This window comes from Neovison vison, chromosome 9 (assembly GCF_020171115.1).
Source record: "Neovison vison isolate M4711 chromosome 9, ASM_NN_V1, whole genome shotgun sequence".
NCBI lineage: Eukaryota > Metazoa > Chordata > Mammalia > Carnivora > Mustelidae > Neogale > Neogale vison.
The window spans coordinates 5,347,909-5,370,754 of record NC_058099.1 but is presented as its reverse complement, the minus strand read 5'-3'; the positions used below and the strand labels follow the sequence as shown (position 1 = coordinate 5,370,754).

General features: G+C 51.4%; 2 protein-coding genes and 1 long non-coding RNA gene across 3 annotated transcripts in view; all 3 read left to right on the top strand.

The window, feature by feature from the left end:
• The first annotated feature begins 58 nt into the window (after positions 1-58).
• LOC122916834 lies at positions 59-1,242 on the top strand. Its single transcript, XR_006386311.1, has 2 exons — positions 59-193; positions 773-1,242. It is a non-coding gene; the product is annotated as an uncharacterized LOC122916834 (long non-coding RNA).
• Positions 1,243-7,274: 6,032 nt separating this feature from the next.
• On the top strand, positions 7,275-17,257 carry EXOSC2 (exosome component 2). The gene is made up of 9 exons (XM_044264676.1): positions 7,275-7,410; positions 9,119-9,220; positions 10,858-10,903; positions 11,329-11,418; positions 12,431-12,496; positions 12,972-13,040; positions 14,350-14,526; positions 15,118-15,246; positions 16,384-17,257. Exons 1-9 carry the CDS (start codon positions 7,289-7,291, stop codon positions 16,462-16,464), a joined length of 882 nt encoding a protein of 293 aa, XP_044120611.1. The 5' UTR covers positions 7,275-7,288; the 3' UTR covers positions 16,465-17,257.
• A 3,204-nt stretch (positions 17,258-20,461) lies between these two features.
• Positions 20,462-22,846, top strand: part of ABL1 (ABL proto-oncogene 1, non-receptor tyrosine kinase) — a 137,709-nt gene continuing 135,324 nt past the window's right edge. Inside the window, exon 1 of the mRNA XM_044264673.1 lies at positions 20,462-21,875. Coding sequence (XP_044120608.1) covers positions 21,740-21,875 — 136 coding nt within the window. The 5' untranslated portion in view covers positions 20,462-21,739. The remainder of the gene's footprint in view (positions 21,876-22,846) is intronic.

The window sequence follows — 22,846 nt, the reverse complement described above, 5'->3', positions numbered from 1 at the left end:
ACCGCGCACGCGCGCCCCGCCTCCTCGCGCACGCGCGCCCCGCCTCCCGCCTCCAGCTCGCGGGGCGCGGGCCGGGGCTGTTCTCTCCTCGCTTGACACCCCCACCCCGGCCGCAGAGGGCCCGGCGCCCGGCGCTGTAGGTGCGTCCCAACAAGTGAGCCCCTAGGCACACAGTCTGCGCTCCGTCTCGCAGGTGAGGACACGGAGGGGCAGGGTCCCTTTTGCGGGCCACCCGGCAGGGGCGGCTGCTCGGCCGTCTCCTCCTCGAGGGTCCCCGCGCCCGGCGCCGGGGGCGCTCTGGCACACCTGTCCAGCCGGCTTCCCGGGCTGGCATCCCTCGGGGGTGGTAGGGCCTCAGCGGGGGCGGGGAGCCTGGGGGCGGGAGGCTGGCGGCGGGCCGGTGCGCGCACGGCCCCTCCGGCTGCCTCTTGGCACTGGTGCCCCGCGGTGTCGCGAGTCACCGACACGATCTTGAGAGCTGGGGGCTGGCGGGGCTCTGGGGCAGCCAGAACAGACCCGAGACCTGCTCTTCCCTGGCAGGCGGGCCCTTCTCTCCTTCTGGCCACCTTACCCTCAAAGCCGGCTCCCGGGGAGAGACGAGGCACGAGCAGGGTGCAGTGTGCCGGGCAGGCCGAGCGCGAGGGCAGACGGAAATCCACTGGGGTACCCGGGGAAGGCCCTCTTGGGGCCTCAGTTTCCCCCTTCCCCATCCGTAAAAAATGAGATCGTTGGAGCCATGTCTCCTCCCCTTCATCTCTGACTTCTTGCTCAGGGAGGAGAAGCGTCCCTTCCCCTCCTGGCCACACTCCTGCGGGAAGAGGGCAAGACCGGCTTCTCCGCGGAGAAAGCACTTCCAGGCAGTGCGCGATCCTGGTGGTGGGGGCGGTGGGGGGTGTCCGCCCCGCCCACCCACACCCTCCCTTGCCTCCTCCCGAGTCTCCCCAAACTGTGGCCGTGGGCGCCCTCTGGTGTCTCCTGTCCCACCTTGCAGTCATGTACCAGAACTCCCGTAGGGCGTTTTGTAAAATAAAAAAACTATAATAATAAAGAAAAGTATAAAATGTATAGAGTTTTCAAGAAACTGTGTTCTACTTCCAGAAAATGGTCACTTTAACTTTGTAAATATTTATCTAAAATGATATTTACGAAACTGTGATATATATTATTTGATTGTATATGTACAACTGTAAATACATTTGTACCTCTCTTGTATTCTAAAATAAAAATTACTTGGAACATTTATCACTTAGCCTCCGAAGGGGTCGACACATGTATCTGCATATCTGCATGAAGAGGAAATGTGGAAAGTGCCTAGAAACTGGAGAGGGGATGGGAAGAGTTGTTCCACTGCTTTTGAAAGTCACTATTGTGCCCTCCCCAAGGAAAATTCTCTGGCACACCTGGGATGTCAGCTGCCAAAGAGATGGCCACAGTTCAAAGCAACCAGAAATCTCTGACGGGGCTGGGTGTAATCTTCATGCTTCCAGCTGACTCTCAAATATTGGCGTCCCACTTTGTTACTTCCCTAAAATCATTACCTACCTTTTTTTTTTCTTTTCATGGACAACTTAAGAGTATTCAGGTAGCCCGTGGGGGTGGACCAGGATGGCCACCAAGTGCCCTCCCGATGCCTAGAATTTCCAGATGCTCGGGGTACCCATTTCCAGACCCTCCCTGAGGAAGTCAAAAGACCAGGAAGGCCATCAGTGCAGGGCCAGGCCCTGGCTCTCCTATCCAGGACCTCTTGGCCAGGAGGAGGTGTGACTCCTGGAGAGTGTGAGTTCACACCTGTATTCCAACACCTGCTAGTTGGAGGGTCACCCGTCCAATTCACTGGCATCCCACAGGCACTGTCTGTGCATCCTCAGTTGCCATGTGCCGACGAGCACACACACACATACAGGAAGACACTTTGGCTGACACTTTTATAGGCAGGCCATCCCCATTTGGAGCTTCAGGTACTCCCAAAGACCCCCATACTTTGGGGGGCTGGTCTTGTACCCAGGCAGATGGAAGCACGGGGAGAGATGTACACTTGGTGTGTCCATTTGCAAGGCCCATCTGGGGTTTCCTCCCTAGGGTCAACGGGGAAAGTCACCCTTGGTAGTCCTCCTCCCCTTGTCGCCAACCTGGCCTCTCCTTTGAAACATCACCGCTAGGCTTCTGATGCCTCCACTGGCCCCGGTATTACCTTCCACCCACTGTAGGCCCCACTGTATGCTGACCAATGGAGTTAAACACCCTCCCCACCCATCTGCCATGCCTCCCAGAGAGTAATGCTGGCTTCCTTCAGCAGTCAGACTTCAGAGAGGGCAGTAGGGCCCTTGGCCAAAAATCTCCATGGCTCTCCCTGGGTAATTCCATTCTGAGAAGTCGGCTGTGGAGCCCAGGAGCCACAGCCTGGGCTCCAGAACCCGCCTGGTGGCAGCAGGCTGTAATTGCAGGCTAAACTGCCTTTGCTCGCTGGCTCCGGACCTCTGGAAATGTGCTGGCGAGAGAGATCCAAGGATGAGCAGTGTGGAATGGGGTCCTGAAGAATTGCACACTGGTGGGAAGCCTGATTCCGAAGGCCTCAGCTCTTACCATGCTTGCATTCCCAGCAGATGCCTCAAGCCCCTCTGCACACCCTCTCCTCCCCACAAAGGCACGTGAACACCACTGGCAGTTTCTGGCCTTAGGGATTTAAATGCATTTGTTCTGGGAATCCTCCCCACAAACCTGTGAGGCTGATGCTCTTTTTTCCTCCCTGATGCACTATTAATATCCATTTGAAGTAGAAGAAAACCGAGCTAGAGAGTAAATCATTTGCCCACGTCACCTGTGGACAGTGGTAGAGCAGTTCTCGCCGTGGCCGCCGACCCTAGGAGCCCTGCTCATGACCAACCAGTAAGCCAACCACATCCCAGTCGGCCCACAGAGTCGGTCCAAAGTGCTTTGGGCATATCCCACAGGGATCCAGTGCGGACCAGCCCGTATACTGGCCTTGTATTCTTCAGCCTTGCAAAACTCGCTTACTCATTCTAGAAGCTTTTTTGTAGATTCCTCAGGACTTCTGTGTACACGATCATGTTGTCTCTGAATTGAGACAGTTTTACTTCTTGTTTTCCAATCAAGATGGCCTTTTCTTTCTTTTTGTCATCTTACTGCATGGTTCAGGAACTCCTGGCAGGAGTTCCTGCTTTGAAACCCTGCTCTGCTGCCCTTCCCTGGCTGTATGACCCGAGGCAAGGCAGTTAGCCTCTCTGTGCCTCAGTTTTCTCAAATGGAAAAGAATGTTGTGAGGAGTAAGTAGGCTAACGTATATCAACGAATAAAGCATATGGAGTCATGACTGGCACAACGTTAAGTTCAACAAACAGAAGCCGTTGTTAAGACAGGGGTGCCGGGCGCCTGGGTGGCTCAGTGGGTTAAGCCTCTGCCTTCGGCTCAGGTCATGATCTCAGGGTCCTGGGATCGAGTCCCGCGTCGGGCTCTCTGCTCAGCAGGGAGCCTGCTTCCCTCTCTCTCTCTGCCTGCCTCTCTATCTACTTGTGATTTCTCTCTGTCAAATAAATAAATAAAATCTTTAAAAAAAAAAAAAAAGACAGGTGCCTTTGGTGGGTGAGAAGCGCTGCAGCTTCTACCGCCCACCCTACTGGGCATTCCCCTAGAGGGCATCTGAAGCAGCTGTCCAACCTCTGTTCCCCTATCCTTTGCCATATCCATTATTCTTGGATCTCTTGAAATAGAGGAACAGATACCCCAAACTTTCAGCTTCCTTCCCGCCTCAGAGCTGGCCTGATGGGATGTATGTCTGTGGCTGGTGGGGAAAGTTCCAGATGGGGGCTGATTAGCACCCGTGCCAAATGCTTCCCGCAACGTGGCTGCCTCAGCCAAATCAGACGTCTTGCATGTCGGCCCAGGGCTTCAAAGACAAGTGCTCCAGGAGCCTGCCCCCACGTGTCTGGTACCTGGCCCAGGTGGGATTAGGGCAGGTGGAGAGTGGCCCAGAGCGACCCAGCCGACCCCCACCCCAAAGGAGGTTGAGGGTGTGGGCTCTGGATAGGTTGGTCGGGAATGGCTAACCCAGGAAGGGGCCTCAGTTCCGAGCACTGATACACAATGAACAAGACATAAAGTCCCTGGTTCTTGGAGGACCCCCGTTCTGGGGGAGGAAGTCTGCAATAAACGAGCACGAACATTCAGTGACAAGAGAGGAGACGGAATCGAGTGATAAAAAAGGGACCAAGGATTATTCCAGAGAAGGTGGTCAGGGAAGGTTTCTGTGAGGAGGTGAGAGCTGAGCTGAGGCCTGAGAAACAGCAGCCAGCCCCACCAAGACCCACGGGAAGAGAATTCCGTGCCAGGAGCATCCCAAGTGCACCGATCTTGGGTTGGTGACCAGAGCGGTGTGTGTGGAATGAAGGCAGGTGAGACCGGCCCATCTGACTGCGGTGGAGGGGGTAAGGGGTCGGGTGAGGAAGGGAGCGTGCTCAGAGACAGGTCCCACGAAGAGGAGTTTGGATTTTATTCTTGGTGTCAACGGAAGCTGCCAGAAGCATTCTAAGAAGGAAAATGGTTTAACCTGATGTGTTTTTAAAAGCTCACTCTGGCTGCTGTTTGGTGATTGGATGGGAGGAGGGCAAATGTAGAACCCAGGAGACCAGCCTGGAGGTGGTGTCCAGGTAAGAGATGACTGAGGGGCCTGAGGAAAGTGCACAGATGGGAGGTAGATGGACGTGGAGGGAACTGATGAATGTTAGACCTGGTAGGCCATTCAAATCATTGAGGGAGTTAAACACACACTCACAGATTTCCAAGACCCCACCTTTGTAGTACCTCAGTGCCCAAGGTTGGGCTCAGGAATCCATAGCATTTTTTTTTTTTTTAAGATTTTACTTACCTATTTGACACAAAGAGAGAGCACAAGCAGGGGGAGTGGCAGGAGCAGGCTTTCCGCAGAGCGGGGAGCCCAATGCGGGGCTCCATCCCAGGACCCTGGGATCATGACCTGAGCCGAATGCAGACGCTTAACCAACTGAGCCACCCAGGTGCCCCAAGGAATCCATATTCTTAATAAACCCCTCCGGGATGTACACTCTGTTTCCGGGTGCCCAGGTGTCCCCGTGGTACGAAGAAACAAGTGTGATGCAGAGAGGAGCACTGGTGAGGAGTCTGGAGTCTCGGGTGCCAGTCCCGACTGCAAGTCTCCTGTGGGACTCAGAGACCCCAAGGACCATCAGGAATAGCAATTCCTACCTCCAAGATGGGTCAAGTGTGAGGAATAAGTAGCATGTGTCTATAAAGCATCCAGCATAGGACAAGGTCCCCAAGAAGTGTTTGGTAAATGGTGCAGGCTTTGGGGCAAAGCAGGTGCAGTAGGAAGGAACCCTGGCCCTGCCACCAACCACTCTGTGCATTTTAGTCCTTTTTGGCCCTTGGTTTCTTCCTTTTTAAAAAAGTATCTGCAGTGGATATGTCTCTCCTAGATCCACGTGTTGAAATCCTAACCCCCAAGTTAATGGCATGAGGAGGTGGGTCCTTTGGGAGGCGATGAGTTCACCAGGGTGCCTTAGAAGAGACACCCCAGACACTCCTCTCACCCCTTCTGGGCCATATGAGGAAACAGTGAGAAGTGAGTTGTCTGTGAACCAGGAAGCAGTCTCTCAACAGACACAGAATCCTCCACTATACTAAGTAGTCATAATCCCAATGCTGTGACAGGCCCTGGAAACGTGGGTGCTGTGAGAATGGGAGGGACGGAGATTGTGTCCGTCCCTCCTGGGATGAAAGTGGATGATGTCCAGAGTACCCTACTCTTGGTCTAGGGGCACTCCCAGGCTTAGCTCCCTAGCAGACTGGGCTACCCTGGCTCATAGGACACCACTGCCCTCTTATGGCAGAGGCCAGACTCAGCAGATGGACCCTTCTCACACTTTCCTAGCTCTATCCCCTTCCTCCAGGCAGGAGGGGAAGTGTCTGACCTGTGGACATCCCATGGAGTCCTGGAATTTATATCGTTAACTGCCTTGCAGGATTGGCTTTCTTGACAGATGTAGTTGTGAGCTTTGCTTAGAAAGAAATGTCCTTTCGGAGGTTTAACAAACTGGTCTGATGGATCTTCGGGAGGCGGTGGACCTGATTTACTGAGTACAGTGCGTGAGGCTGATCCAAGTTATTTAATCCTCTTTAGGGTCCCTGTGCATAATCATCAGCTCCAGTTCCCTGAGGCTGAAATGCAGTTTGTTGTGGAGTCTATAAATCACTTAGGGCAAGGAGGAAGGAGAGGGTAGTGGGAGTCAGGGAGGAGGGAAGTGCTGCTATTAAGCAGGATACAGAGGAGTGCCTGGGTGGCTTAGTCAGTTAAGCATCTGCCTTCAGCTTGGGTCATGATCTTGGGGTCCTGAGATTGAGACCCACATCAGGCTCTCGGCTCAGGGGCGTGTCTGCTTCTCCCTCTCCCTCTGTGATCTCACTCACTTTGGTTCTCTCTCAGATAAATAAAGTCTTAAAAAATAAACTGGACACAGAGATATAGCCACATATACATCTGTCTGCCCACTATTGAATCCTTAGAACAGCTCCTGGCACACAGAGAGGGCTCAATTTATTGTACGAGTAAATATAAGCCCATATCTTTGTGCACCTGCTCTCCCTACAAAATAGGGTATTTTGCACCATTTGCAAGGGTGCATATTTTCTTAGGGAGTTTTCTTTTTAAGTTAGAGTGAATCAGCTCATTCAGAAGAAGTTGTTAAGAAAGAACAGAATCAGCATCTGGAACACTGTTTGAGGGTAGAGGTGGCTGTTTGGTGCCGAACCAGCACTCACGAGGAGGCAGTAAAGTAGAATACTGGGGCTACTAGGAACAGTATGAATAGGGCCTCTTTTTTCTTTCCAACTGGATTTTCTGTAGATCCCACCTACCAAAGAATCACATTTTAGCAACTTAGAGTTGGAAGGAGACCCACAGGCCCAATTCCCAATGATCTCTAACTCTGACAAACCATACATGGGCTGATGGTTACTAAAGACTTTTGGTTAAGAATCAAACGCCATGCAACCTGAGATTTCATTATTCCACAGGTGCAGCCTTGCCAATAGTAAAAATGGCAACTTGGCTTCCTCACTCCCTCCGTGTTAGCCAAATGGTTGCCAATAGTCAACATGGCCGCCAGACTGTGAGTTCCCATTGGCGGCTGCTCTGCGGCCCGTCTTGCCCCGCCCCTCCGTGCGACTGCTGGGAACTGCAAAGACGGAAGTCGCGGTTCCCGGCTGGACTGCGCTTGCGCTTTTCTTTGGCGCCAAGATGGCGATGGAGATGAGGCTTCCCGTGGCTCGGAAGCCTCTTAGCGAGAGCGTGGGCCGCGATACTAAAAAACATCTGGTGGTTCCGGGGGACACAATCACCACGGACACGGGATTCATGCGGTACGTGGGGACTTGGGGACTCGGGGTCCCAAAGGGCGCCTGCTGGGCTGTCTGCACGTGGCCTCTGTTCCCATGCATCCAAGTACCGGCGGTCGCAGGGCACAGCTGATCATCTGAGCTCCCTTTTTTCCGAGTCCTCCGGCTTTTCACTCAATGCACTTTGTCCCCGTCTGCGTTTGCCTCGGTCCTTGGAAATCCCTCTCTCCTAACCTCCGGTGTCAAAGACTCCTGGGTTCTCTGCCCGAGGCCCTGATCTCTGAGCCTTCTCCCCTTCGTTGGAGACCTGCAAAACTGGGGAGGGTTACGATCAGGGGCCTCTTCTAGTTTTCAGATGAGGGGACAATGGGCATTCTTGACTCGGCCTCTTCTCTAGGCGACATCTCTTAGCCAGGTGCTCGGTTTTGAAATCAGTAATTGTTTGGGCTCAGGGCATATACAATAGATTGTGCTACACGCAGCCAAGTCCACATTTTGAATCTGAAGGCAGTACACTTATGTGCAGTTAAGAGAGCAGGCTCTTGAGCCAGAGAGTTGGGATTTCAGTCCTGTGCCATCACATATTTCAAGTTGAATTTCCTTTCGGAGGTCAGTTTCCTCATCTGTAAGATCGTGATAATAACAGTAACTCTTTGGTAGGGAAGTGAAAATTAAATGAGGAAATAATTAAGAAAACAAACGGGGCGCCTGAGTGACTCACTCTGTTAAGCGTCTGACTCCTGACTTTTAGCTCAGGTGTGATGTCAGGGTCCTGAGATCCAGCCCCTGCAAACCTCACCCCCCAGGCTTCACGCTGGGCTTGGAACCTCCTTGGGATTTTCTCCCTTCCTCTCTGCCTCTCCCCCTCTTCTTTCTTTCTCTTTAAAAAAAAAAAAAAAGAAGAAGAAGAAGAAGAGGAAAAGAAGCAAAACTCACCATTACATCACTATCATAGATAAACACTAGTGGTTTTTCAGCCTTTTGGTGGTTGTGGGGTACAGCACTTATAATATTGCTCTTAAACTTTTTAGTTTGAGGTTATTGGATCCTAAGAAATCTTAATTGTCAGTCCTTCATGAATTCAGCATGTATTTGTGTTATGGGTGGTTGGAGTACAACTCTGGTCAAAGTAGGGAAATGTGTGTCATAGAGTTTGCATATCACCAGAGAGAGACAGATAATAAACAATAAGCACAACAAGCAGGTTGGTATGTTTAGTGATAAATTCAGTGCAGAAAATGCAAAGTTGAGCAGGGTAAGTGGAATGGGGTTGGGAATATGGTGGGGGTGGTGGCAGCAGGTGGGTGACTATTTTAAATGGGGTAATCAAGGTACGCCCAGTGGAGAACGTGACATTTGAGTAAGACAAGGGCAGATGTCTCTGCAGCTCTCTTAAACAGTGTTCAGGGCACAGAGAGAAGCCAGACTTTAAAGCAGGAGGAGCCTGTTAGGAATACATGGTGTGTGTGTGTGTTTTCTAAGACTTTATTTATTTGACAGAGAGAGAGACACAATGAGAGACGGAACACAAGCAGAGGGAGTTGGAGAGGGGGAAGTAGGCTCCCTGCTGGGCAGAGAGCCCGATGCCCTGGGACCCTGGGATCATAACCTAAGCTGAAGGCAGACGCTTAACGACTGAGCCACCCAGGCACCCCAGGAGTACATGGTTCTTGAAGGGAGAGGTCATCTCAAGAGTAACTCTTGTATCCCTTGTACCCTACTCTCAAAACAGGGGCCATGGAACTTACATGGGGGAAGAGAAGCTCATTGCATCCGTGGCCGGCTCCGTGGAGAGGGTAAACAAGTTGATCTGTGTGAAAGCTTTGAAAACCAGGTGAGAACAAAAGGTGTGTATTCTTTCTTGTGGTCATTCATGTTATACGGCCAGGAACATTCCCCACCGCACCCCCGACCCGCACCAGCTTTATCATCCAGTAGGTCTGCGGTTTTGAACATGTCAATAGAAAGGGTATAGGTAACTAGAGGCAAGTGTGGGCTACTAAAGCTTCCTCGCACTACTGGACCTCTCCAAACCTTGGTTCCCTTCCCTGCAAAATGAGTATGAAAGCGTGATCCATCTTGTAGGATTTTCGTGAGAATTCATGGAAACGAGATGGAAAGTACTTAGTACAGGGCCCACTGCCTAGAAGCGCTCAATAAAGGTTAGCGGAAAGGAATCCGATGGGGCTGGAACAGAGTGAGCAAGGGGGAGTATAGGGGCAGCCTGCCTGGATAGCATTGTGTCTTTCACTTTAATGTAGTCTAGGATGCCCCTGGAAGGGGTGGAGCAGAAGAGGGACATGGTGTGACTTCTGTCTTAATAAAATCACTCTGGCTGCTGGGAGAGATTGAAGGGGAACGGGGGCAGCCTTAGGGAGACGATTAATGAACTGTTTCCATTATCTGAAGTAATGGTGGCTTGGACGAGCAGTAGAAGTGGGGAGTAATGGCTGATTCTGTATACATTTTGTGTTCTTAAGTTTTTTGGTTTTTTTGTTTCGCTTTTCACACAAGGATGTTGGATTTTGTATTCTTTGGGATTTCCCATATATAGGACCTTGTCTGTGAATGGAGATAGCTTTTACTTCTTCGTTTCCCAATTTGGATGCCTTTTATTTCTGTATATTTCGAAGGTAGAGCCAGTAGGATCAGCTGCTGGTCTTGTCCTGTAGTGAGAGAGAAATTTAGTGTTTTTCCAAGGCCTCCCAGGACTTCTGGCTTGAGCAGCTGGAGGAATGAGTGTTGCCGTTTACTGAGCCCTGCCAGCTGGGAGAGGACCAGTTTGTGATGGGGGCTGGGGAGGGGGCTACTGGAAAGCTTTGCTTTAGGTTGGTGACATTTGGAACGGCCTATTAGTCATATAAATAGAGATTCTGGGCAACAGTTGACCAGAGTCTAGAACTCGGGGGAATGGCATAGTCATTGGTCTTTAAAATCATCAGGTTGGATGAACTCAGCAAGAGGTGAGTGAGGGCCGACAGAGTAGAGGTCCGCGGCTGGAGCCTTCAGCGTGGAACATGTCTTCATTAGAACTGGGATAAGGACTAGCACTGGGGCTGGAGTTGAGCACCTGTGGGTGGAGGAGACCGTGAGTGGGCTGGTTTGGGTGAGGTCCTGTCTCAGTCTCCTCCTCCTCTTCCTTTGCTGATGAAGAAGCCATCTGTGTTCCAGAGCCCACCAGGAAATATTCCGTGCTTAACAGTGTCACGTAATTAACAAAATAGGAATTTCAGACTTAACGAACTACTTGGAATAAATGTCCAAGAATAGTTAATGGAGACTTTATACATTTAGGAGTGTTTCAAGTTACCAGTTTCTGGAAATCAGTCGGAACAGCATAGTTAGGGGAGTTTGCCGGACTTCAGCATGGTGCCTAATCCAGGCCCTAATCCTGTGGAACTGAAATCTCCAGTGGTGCTTAGTCTTGTGGTAAGGTCTGTTCACTGATGGATGACCTGTTTTATCTTCCAGATACAATGGTGAAGTAGGAGACATTGTGGTGGGGAGAATCACAGAGGTAAAGTCGATATCAAGTTGGTATTTACAAAGTAGAAGCAGGCTGGTCATTGAATGAATGGGATAGTCATTCTATCTGAAGTTATGCAAGTGGGGCATTCATTATATTTGACTCTTATGGGCCCCCCCTTTTAAAAGATTTTATTTTTTTTATTTGAGAGAGAGTGCACAAGTAGGGTGGGGGAGGGGCAGAAGGAGAGGGAGAAGCACACTCCCTGCTGAGCACAGAGCCCCATGGGGCTCTATCCCAGGACCCTGGGATCATGACCTGAGCTGAAGGCAGATGCTTAACCAACTGAGCCACCCAGGCGCGTCTTTGTGCCCTTTGATATAGACAGTTGGCTTGTTGTATTGGGGGTTATGGGTTGCTGATGATGTGAGCTCTTGGCCCTGGAGTCTGTGTCCAACTGTAGAATTTCTCTATAGGTTCAACAGAAGAGGTGGAAGGTGGAGACCAACTCGAGGTTGGATTCAGTCTTGCTTCTGTCATCCATGAACCTTCCTGGAGGAGAGCTGGTGAGGGTCTGCAGGCCAGTACCGTAGAGTATGCTAGAGAAGGCTCTGGGGTCCACTGCTCCACTAGAGAACTCTGCTTGGTGCTGAGGTTGCCTTTTTTTTACCCTTGTTTGTCTGTAGTGAGGTTTGCTGCCTAGATGTACACGTGGGCTTTTCACTTGGCCCAGGCCTCCCCACATAAGCGGCAGTTGGTATGTGGTAGGATCTGGAGCGGCGGTGGGGAGTGACCCCAAAAGACCCCAAGAGAGTTGGAAGAGAAGCTCTCAGTTGCCTAGTGCTCATCTTCCGTGTCTGGGTGTATCTGTTTTGCACAGGGAAGGTGTCCCTTGAAAAGTAGTGTTTAGGTTAGCTTTTTGTCAGTTGAATGGCATTTGGTCATCCCAGACAACTGCAGGGCCTAAGGGGCAGCCTTCTGTAAAATGCCTTGGTTTATCTTCAGCATGCCTGTACAGAGAGGCTCAGTGCTCAGTTCTCCGGAGAATGCAAGATAAAGGAGGCCGGACTGAGTTCCTGAAAGAGCGTACAGATTAGCAGGGGAAGTGAGATAACTGATTTAAGCCCCTGGCAGTCGGAGAATGAACAAGCGTGTGACTGTACAGAAAGAGGAGTGATTTTGCCGGGAGATGCTTGTAGGAAAGGGGCATTAGAGTGGATCCCTGAAGAATGGGTGGAATTTCACAGGGCGTTCCAGCTCACGGGAAATGTGTGAGTAAAGATAGAGTCAGGCCCCCGGTAGTCTGGCTCTGTGGCTGCCTGGAGGGCTGCCGTGGACAGTGAGTGTAGAAAGGGAGGCTGGGCACGATTGGGAGGGGTTTCAGCACGTAAGGAGTTGGAATACTGTCCACAGAGAGGAGGGACGGGGGGAGCTGTGGGGAGGTCTGTAAGAGGGAAAGTGGTGGTGATCGCTCTGGTGTTCCTGCTTACCTACTGTAGTGTCGGAATACTGTGGCTGGTTCCAGAGATCTTTCTGCAGGATCTGACTTAAGTCACGTCATCGCTTTGTGTATTTCAGAGAAGAAGATCTGCAGAAGACGAGCTGGCCATGAGAGGCTTCCTGCAGGAAGGGGATCTCATCAGTGTATCCTGCACCTTGGATAATAGCATCTCTGTGCTTTATATGGAGCTGGGAAATGGGGCTTCGATCAGATGCCTCCGCCTGGAGACACGTAGTCCTGGTGGGGATCTGGATCCCCGTCACGGGCTCTGCTGCAGCCTTCCTCCCCCTCCTTAACCCAACCGAACCCCCCAGCTCCTGTTCAGGCCTGCGGCCTCGGTTATTTCATCGGGTTTATCCCTTATGGTGGCCCGTGCTTCAAGCTAGACTCAGATTTTCATAACCAGGCTAGCTTTTGTGCAGGGAGTAGAAAAGGTGTTGTTCACATCAAGAGATTCGTGAGAACCAGTGGGGAGAGGTTAGGTCGCGGTGATGTCCTCGGGGTCTAGGGCTGCAGGTGGGACCCCTGGGGATGGGAGGAGAGGTTGGAGAGGTGGGAGCGGGGCCCCAGGGAAGGCAGGTGCCGTGAGAGGGTTTGCTCCTTTACCACTCTGGCCAGGCGGAGGTGCAGGCGGTGTTCTCGGATGGAGCCGTGTCGCTGCACACGAGGAGTCTGAAGTACGGCAAAGTAAGTTGGTCTCTTGCTGTTCCTGGATATTGACTGAGCCCTCAGTCCATTTCTGAAATCCCCAGTGCTCTCTGGAATTCAGCCCTAAAGAGCCCCAGAAGTTAAGCATGACGGGCTGGCGTCCTGCAAAGCAGCAGGTTCACACGGTCATGGCTTAGGGGCACAGTCACAGACGACAGCTCCTGTTCTCTTATTACTGAGGAGACCGGTGTGGCAGAAGCGCTCCCATGCCCTGCGGCCCTGTGGCCCCACTGGCTCAGCTTACTCCGGGGGGCCACGGCCTTGTGCTAGGGCCAAGAGCAAAGGGAGATCATATTGAAACCCGATGGCCTTGGCTCGAGACAAAGGTCCAGTCAAATAAAGTGGGTGTCTTTACTAGGAAAGATTGGTTCGCCACTTGGGCCTTTAAATGAACCGTCACTGCTTTTTTTGTATGAAGTTCTATTATTGAGGCTCTTACTGTTTTAACGATAGCATACTTTTTTTTTCTTCTAAAGATTCACTTTATTTGAGCAAGAGAGAGCACATGTGAGCAAGGGGAGGGGTCGAGGGAGAGAAGCGGACTCCCTGCTGAGCGGGGCGCCCACATGGGGCTCGATCTCGCAGACCCCAGCTCACACCCTGAGCCAAAACCAAGAGCCAGGGGCCTAACCGACTGAGCCACCCCAGTGCCCCACGCCAGCATACTTTCTACAACAGATTATGACTTACCAGTCTTTGGCTTTCTCTGGGGGAACCTTTTTGTTTTCTGAGTGGCACGGAAGCCTCTTCCCTTGTGGAGCGGCTCTGGTCAGCCATGCTCATGCCTTCTGGGGCCTGGCTACTGCAGACCCTCCCTCAGCGGGATGGGGACTCGGTGTTGCCCCTCCCCCCACCAGGGATGGATTTGCACCCAGCCCTCAGCTGCTCCCCTTGCCCAGCAGCGTACATCCCCCGGGCGAGGTGGGTGGCTGGGATCTAGGTGGAACAGAATGCACCGGCCCACAAGAGGCTCAGGCGCACGTCCTAACACGGCCCAGCTTGCCTGACTCTGCCAGCGCACCAGCCCCAGATTCGGATGTCATGATAAGAATGGCAGGAGGATGAGAGGGGTATGGAGAGGCACCTGCTCCTGGGGCGTGTCAACAACCTCTGCATCCACAAGTGTCCTCGGGGCGTAGTTACCCTGTGTGTACGCACAGGTGACCGCAGTTGTTAACGGGAGTGGCTATGACTCCGCCAGAGCGAGGATGGGTCTTCTGTTGGGTCTGCTTTTTATGCCCTTTACTCGTGACTCTCCAGTGACTTCGTTCATGCTGTGTTTCTTTAGCTCGGCCAGGGGGTGTTGGTCCAGGTTTCTCCCTCCCTGGTCAAGCGGCAGAAGACTCACTTCCATGACTTGCCCTGTGGGGCCTCAGTGATTCTGGGGAACAATGGCTTCATCTGGATCTACCCAACGCCGGAGCACAAAGAAGAGGACGCGGGGGGCTTCACTGCCAACCTGGAGGTGAGTAAACACCGTTGCTGCTGTTGGGGCGAGTGGCGCTCGGTCTCCGCTGTACTTCTGGGCCGGGTGGAGCTGGCTCTTAACCATTTTTAAAATTTTTTTTATTTTTTAAAGTTTTATTTATTTATTTGATAGTGCACACAAGCAGGGGCGGGAGGGGGAGAGAGAGAGAGGGAGAGACAGAGCCCACCTTGGGGCTCCATCGCACAGCCCTGAGATTATGATGTGGGCTGAAACCCAAGACACCTAACCGACCGATCCGCCCCCAGGCGCCCTAGGAGCTGCCTGGTTTTAAACCGTGTGATTGCTGTAGACTGAGGGAGTTCGAGTCTGCACTGAGGCGTCTTTACGAACATTGTCTTGCCTTCTCCTTGTGATGAAGTGGAACTGGGGTGCTCTCTGGTGACAGGGATGGCACGTTGCGGGTCCCCGCAGCTGAAGCACCCTCCTTTCTGTCCTCCCTTGCAGTCAGCGGTTGATTGTTTTGGAGTCTCGGAGTCGTAGGTCGAAGTTACAAGTGATTTCTGTGCTTTGCCATGACTGTTCGCTGACCTTGGTTCTGGCTGTGTTTCCCTCTGCCTCCGCGGGTAGCCCGTCTCCCTCGCCGACCGAGAGGTGATCTCCCGGCTCCGGAACTGCATCGTCTTGCTGGTCACCCAGAGGGTGATGCTGTATGACACCAGCATCTTGTACTGCTACGAGGCGTCCCTTCCGCACCAGGTACTCGCTCCAGCCGTGCCTTCCCTCTTCCTCGTCTCTCTGTAAGACGAGTGTCCACTGCTTCAGCGTCTCCTGAGGGATCGCAAGTGCATCTCCCAGTACCTTCACCGTGTGCGGGGGTGGAAACAGATCTGCCTACGGCCCTGTCTAGTGTCGGTAGATCTTGGGATAGCCTCGGTGTCTCGTGTCAGTGCAAGGGTTTACGAGGGGATGGAGGTGCTGGGAGGACTAGCTTAGGACAGCAGTTCTCTGGACTTCATCTCCCATCCCAAATTTTAGCTTTATCTTTTTAGCGAATCCCAAGAACCGAATCTTGATGGTTCATTAAGCTGCTTCTAGCAGAACATATCTTGCGATACTTAGCCTCCAGTAAAGGAACAGGTGTCTGCGTGGCTCAGTTGGTTGAGCTGCCAGTCTTGATTTTGGCTCAGGTCGTGATCTTGGAGTTGTGGGATCGAGCCCCATGTCGGGCTCCGCACTCAGTGCAGTCTGCTTGGAATTCTCTCTCCCTCCCTCTCTCTGCCCTTTCTCCTGCTCATGTGTTCTCTCTCACTCTTTAAAATAAACGAATCTTAGGGGCACCTGGGTGGGTCAGTCAGTTAAGCATCTGCCTTCGGCTCGGGTCATGGAGACGGAGCCCTGCATCGGGCTCCCTGCTCAGTGGGGAGCCTGCTTCTCCCTCTACCTCTGCCTGCTGGTCTCCTTGCTTGTGTGCATGCTCGCTCACTCTCTCTGTCGAATAAGTAAAATCTTCATTTTTTTAAAGATTTTAGTTATTTATTTGACCAAGATGCAGCGAGAGAGGGAACCAGCAGGAGAAGCAGGAGAGGGAGACGCAGGCTTCCCGCCCAGCATGGAGCCCCATGTGGGGCTCAATCCAGGACCCTGGGATCATGACCTGAGCTGAAGGCAGATGCTTAATGACTGAACCACCCAGGCGCCCCCTAATAAATAAAATCTTTAAAAATAAATTAATAAATAAGAATAAATCTTAAAAAAATGAAAGGAATATGGAAGGTTTATAGTAACCATGCTTGGTTTCTGCATTTGGATGTCTGCTTATGGTCGGTTTCTTTTCTGAACAGATACACCTTTTTCTTTTCTTCTTCTTTTTTTTTTTTTTCTTTTCTTCTTTAGATCAAAGACCTCTTAAAGCCAGAAATAATGGAGGAAGTAGTTATGGAAACGCGCCAGAGGCTTTTAGAGCAGGAGGGGTGAGGAGAGACATCTGAAGGACAGGATGGTGTGCACCTGCCCCGAGCAGTTCTTGAAAGTGAAGAATCCGATTTGTGGTCCCTGTGTGGCTCCATGGAGAACTGTGATACTCACCACCTGACCTACATCAGGCTACGTCTGGCCCCAAAGACTTGTTTTCTCCTGATCTAGGGCAGAGCCTGGGGAAGTGCTGCTGGCCCCTTGGGTTGCCTGCAGAGTCGGGCAGTACGGGTACTTGCAGGCCTTGATTTTTTATTTTTTTAATTATTACTATCTTTTTTTTTTTTTTTTTTTTTTTTTTTAAAGCTTCAAGCCTTTACAAGCACACAGTGTTTCAGCCAAGTGGACTCCCATTCTGGAATAATACGGAGAATCTTTTTCTTCTGTTCACCATCAGTTGGTGAATCACCATCACAAGCCACAGTGCCCCCATGAAATGGTCCCTATAAAAAACACAGCCTCCCTGACCCGCAAACTGTTTTGGCCTCTGTTCCCACTCCTTCGGAGCAAGTAGGACACTGAAGAATATAGTTAGTAACTTTTTTTTCAGGAGAGAGAGAGTGAGCACACACGCGCATGCTTGTGCTGGAGCAGGGATCTTCAGCAGGCTCCATGCCCAGGGCAGAGCCAACGCAGGGCTCTGTCTCCTGACCCGGAGATTGGGATCGGAGCTGAAATCCAGAGCCGGAGCTTAACCGACGGAGCCACCCAGGCGTCTGTATAGTTAATAACATTAACCCAGCCGTCACATGGAAGAATAAAGTCAACCAAGCAGCCTTTGCTTGCTTAGAATGTTGCTTCTAGTGATACATGCGAGTATACATCCATCAGGCTGCTGTAATCTGTCCTGCTTCTAAGGAGTGATTTGTCAGAAGCTGAATTCTCAGTAATAGAGTGAATGTTCAGGGTGCTCTGAGGAACGGGAAAACAGGAAGAGAAATGCAGATGGGAAAAGAAAAGCTGTCTTCCTCGTGTAATTGAAGTAGTAATGCATTAACTTCGGAATAATTCAGGGTTAAAAACAGGAGGTTAACGTTCTCACTGAGGAATGCTAGAATTCCCATGCATTGGCTTTCCTAATAACTAGAAACGGTACTCTCAGGTTTGGGAAAACTTTTTTTTAAAGGCAGGCTATGAAGTGCTGTCTTATTTCACAGTATGTGAATACTTTTTATATATTTATAAATGTGGTATTAACATCTGTTTCTGTCCCCATGCCCTGTGTAATACTTGGGAGTGTAGCAGGTATAAAACCTGACAGCGGACTTTAAACTGCCCTCTGGGTCATCCAGTGAAGTGTAAGCCTAGCATAGTTTCAGTGGTTGCGACTTTGAACCCTGCATTTGACACTTTTGAAATACAGCTCAGCTCTTCGTTACTGGTATATTTCTTGTCCTTATAACATCACTTGAGAGTTATCATTTTAGACAGCTGAATATTCCATAGGCTGCGGTGCAACCGTAGATTGGCTCCCTTGACGTATATTTGAGAGCACATGCTGGGCTGTATGCCTCTTAAGTGCAGGGAAGGAGAGGGTGGGAAGTCCCCGATTTGGTTTAGTTTTGACTGGGATCATTTGTGAGCTCCCTGAAAGTTTGTTCTCGCTTGGTCTGGTCTCCCAAGCTGCCAGCCTGTGCTGTTCATTCAGTATATCGGGAATGGCAATGTACCTGCCAATGGGAATGATGATACCGAGAATGGTCTGAAAGCACCTCTTGGGGATGATCTACTCTTCGTGGCCCACTAGGGGGCGTGCTTGCCGAGTGTTAATTCCAGTGGGCGTTTCAAAAAGGAGTAAGGGGAAATTTTTACACTGGTACTGAATCCAAGTAGCAACTTGTGATTGCTTTGCTTTATAAAACTGAGGACAAAATTAGACAGAACTGAGAATATGTGAACTTAAAGGGATTTATTCAACATCTAGCTACGTTGATATCTGGCATTTGCTGGGCTCTGCGTTTTAGTTTTTAAGTCCTCAGAAGTGTCATTCTACAGTGCTATGCAGGAAGTTAAAGGGTATAGTGCATCTCTAGAAAATACTGCAATCTAGGCTTGGGATTCACCAATCAGACATTGGTGAATGGAAAGTGGAGATTGGGGATACACCTTTAGATCAGGTCCAGGTGGCCTCTCCATTGTCCCCTAAAGCATCATCTTAGCTGGAGAAGATAAAACAAGATCTCATTTGATAGTGAGCAGATAGGACCTCCACTTAGAAATGAAAGAAACAAAGCGGTATAAAGAAAGTGACTTGGTTAAGCTCCTACTGAGCTTGACTATGAGTCAGGAAGAGACAGCATTAGGTATAAAGCAACCCTTTAGAGAATGGGTTGGACCGGTGTTGAAAGAACATGGGTCCAGTAATTCTATTTCCAGCATTGAGACTGGTTCTCAATGATGAATGATGGCTGGGAAATGATTAGAGCATGAATAGAAAGGCAGCAACATCTCCAAGAAGAAAAATCAGGACAAGATCATGGGCGAGTAAAGGGAACCAGGGTGTCCGATGCTTGAAGAATGAAGTATCACAAGTCAGGCCTAAGTTCGTGCACCAGGTTATTTCACCAGAGGGCAAAGCTAAACCAACTCACACCTGAATTTGTAAGTTTGAGTTCTAAATTTGGGAACAAGTTCTCAAACGTGTCACAGTCAGTGTGTCCCATGACCATTCTCAAAGCTGCTATCTATAAAATGACTACCATTTCCCCACCCAGCAGAAATATTCCTAAAATATGTAACAATATAGTAACTGGGTTACAACACCTATAATGTGGCTGTGGTTTTCCCGGAATAGCAACTTCTGAAAAATCAGTTGTCCAACGTGGCCAACAGTTGCACAGCGCAGTGGGAAAAGCATGGGCTTTGCAGGAAAATCGATCCGGGCTCAAACGGTGATTTGGTCACATGCTAACTAGACAAGTGACCTTGAGTAAGTCACGTCTCTGAACCTTTAGTTATGTAATAGGGAATAAAAGGGGCCTGCGTGCTTTTTGCAGATCACAAGTGTGTATTTGCCGTTGTCTGGATCATTGGTTAGGCCTGCTAACCCAGCAATCTGCATTTTCTCGCCTAAGAGGGTGTTCTCACGCGCATACATGTGTATCTGTGAAATGAGGTCGTTTCATCTTAAAGGCTCTTTCTAGGCAGACATCTATGACTGCGCCAGGCTTTGCCTGCGAGAGGTGCTTTACACATGCTGTTTCTTTAATGAGTGAGCCTCGGGATAACCCAGAGAAACAATGAATTCGATAGCAATATGTCGGATGCTTCCCAGTCATTTATTTTTCGCTAGTTCTAATATTTACGCTTCTTGAGGAAAAGGTGAAAATTTGGGGAAGGAGGATAAGGCACCCAATACCTTGGTTTCCAGGAACGAGCCAAATTTTCTTCCCTAAGGAGGCTTAAGGAAGTAATCCAACTCCGGTTCCGAGACAATCCGATCCGCAGTTTTCCCCTTGCTTTGGCTCCTCGCCGGTGTCGCTCCCCGCGCAGGAGAGACATTGGCCAGCCCTACGCGAGGCCGGCGAGAGTCCACCGGCTCCCTGGAGGGCGGGACCGAAGCTCAGGAGCCGGGAGCAGAGGGCAAGAAATCTCGAGGGCGCGCGTGCAGGGGCGGGCGTCGCGGGACTACAACTCCCGGCACGCCCTGCGGCTTGCGCCGAATGCGGTTGGCTGGGAACTCCGGCCTCACTGCCCTCACTGGCCAATGGGACGCAGGAGAGAGCCCTGACCCGGATTCTCAGAGGCCAATGGCCGTACAGGGGAGGCGGGGCTTCCTTACCGCTCACCTTGCGCTCGGAAAAACCACATTTAAAAGGTCGTGCGGGGCCAAGTTCTGGCGGGTAGGGAGACGAGAGGCAGAAGGCGCGGCAGCTTCCCCGAGAGCGGTCCCGGGAGAGCCCGGGTCATCGCGAGGTGCGCGCCGGACTTCGCCGGGGGCGGGGTCAGGGGCGGGGCCTGGCCTCGTTGTGGAGCGGCTTCTAATCCATCATGGCGGCCGCGGGGGTCGGTGGCCGTCCCTGAGCAGCGCTGGAGCCGGAGCCGGTTCCTGGGTCCTGCGGCTGAGGAGCCCCTCCGTTGTCCACGGCCCCCACCTGCAGGGGGAGGCGGGGTCCCGCGGCGGAGTTCCGGGAATGTGACTGCCTGGCGGCGGCGGCTGTAACAACGTCCGGAGCCGGGGGAGGGGGTGTCTCGGGCAGAGACCCCCGGGCTCGGGGCAGCTGAGGCGGCCGGGCCTCCTCCCCCCTCCGCCCGTCTCCCGCCTTCGGGGTCGCGAGGGTCCTTCGTCCTGTACAGCCCTGCCCCATTCTGGGACACTGGGGGTGGTCTCTGTTTCCCCCAGACCTGGGACACCCGGTTTCCTGAGGCGTGGAAGGAGCGACGCCCCCGAGTAAGCCGCCCGTGCCCTGCCCTGGCAGCCTCCCCTTTACCCCCCAGCCGCCCTTTGCTCCGTCTCGCGGCCCCTAGTTTGGCCACGGAGCTCCCCCCACCCCCCATTCATATCCCTTCCCTGCTGTCAGGTGGCCTCCCCTTGCCCCCAGGTTGCTCCCGGGAGCCTCCAATGCCCTGACTTCTTCCAATGTCACCTACGGTCCCCTTAGTCTCAGCCCAAACAAAAACTTTAATGCAGAGGAAAAGTCTGGACTGGTTTCACAGGCCTTTTAAAAAGCGGACTTAAAAGTTGCTGGCAATGCATTCCTTCTCGTCAGAGTCGAGGGCAAGCTCTCGCTGAAGTCTGGGTGACCCGAGTCCTTTTCCGGAGCGCACGGCAGAGAAGCAAGAGCGGCAGCTAGCCGGGCAGGAAATTTGTCGGAAGATGAAGAAACCGAGATAGGGGGTGGGTGACTTCCACAGGAAAAGTTCTGGAGAAGCATCCAGAGGCGATCAACATTTCCTTCGTGTTGTGGGAATCGAAATGACCTTAGTGTGACTTGACCCTTTTACAGCATCCCCGTGAATGTTTGTTTTTCTTCTTGAAAAGACAGAAGCTTACTCAGCCAGTAAAAGACACTTAAACTCAAGCAACTTTTGGGTAGCACTGCAAGGACATTACTTCGAACGGATAAACTGCAGAAGTAATCGGAACTCCTGTTTACATATGTCAACCTAAAACTCTGCTTCCTTTCGTTAGGGAAGTCTTTTTGCGATTGACCTCAATTCCCGACTGGTGGAGATTCCGTGAATGTGAAATCCTGAACATACTGTTTCCTCCTAAGCCCGCTGACCATTCTGGACGATCTCGAACCCTCTTCTGGAAAGGGGTGCCTATCATTACTTTATGGGGCAGCAGCCTGGAAAAGTGGTTGGGGACCAGAGAAGGCCAAGTTTGCCTGCCCTGCACTTTATCAAAGGAGCAGGGAAGAAGGAGTCATCGAGGCATGGGGGCCCGCACTGCAATGTTTTTGTGGAACATGGTGAGTGCTTTTCAAGCTTTCTGGTCGTTGTTTCCTCACGTCTTCAGCCTAGGAACGCATAAGGGACTTGGGAGCAGCAGCGCTTGTGTCCAACTGTACTTAAAACTTGTGTTACTGTAGTTTTCTCTTGGTTTGTGGTGGAACTTTCTTTGTATAAGAAGTTACCTAGGATCTCTGGACGGCTTGATTCAAAATCTCTTCGGGTTGCTTGTTTCTTGCCTAATTCCCCTTCTAACTCACAGTTGACCTTAGATAAGCCATTTTACTCTTCCAGTTTCCTGAGGAGATTGGACTTCAGTGCTTTCTCAGGATCAGAGTCCACGATCCTGCTCGGAACCCAAGGCTTGGGCTCTACCCACGGTGCAGGGATCCTTTAATGCTTCATCCACAGAGAGCTTTCATCATATGCTCAGAGTGGCTTGTGTTCCCCAAAAGGTTAAGAACCACAGATCCCAGCTGACACTAATATCCTTGACCTTTCCAGGCGTAAGTAGGACTTGAAAATACCCGCTTCCGGAGCTACTACGTGGGGAAGACTGAGTAGGGAAGCAGCGGCCCTTGTGAATTGAGGATACCCACCTTCTGGTTATTTATTGTACCTGGTGCTGGAGTCATCCTTTCCCCAGGGATGGGTGGAGCTTTTATCCTCCTCTCTCCCTGTTTTGGATGACATTGGCGGCCAGAAAGGTGGTCCGCGACATTTTCGTGAACACAGGTGCCGTTTGATTGCAGACCGTGTGTGTGATGCCATCCTTGCCTCCCGTAATTCTGTGTGTAGTTTTAAAGCAAAGGGTCAGCTGAGACTGATGTTCCGATCCGGGGCCAGCTGCGAGCCAATTAATTAGGGGCCGGTTTGTACTGTGGTAGCTTGACATTTTTCAAACTGTGCACTTTGTATTGAAATATCGATCCCACCCGCTCTGTAAGCAAACGTGAGGTGAGTGCAGGTGGCACACACTTCGAAATTCCAT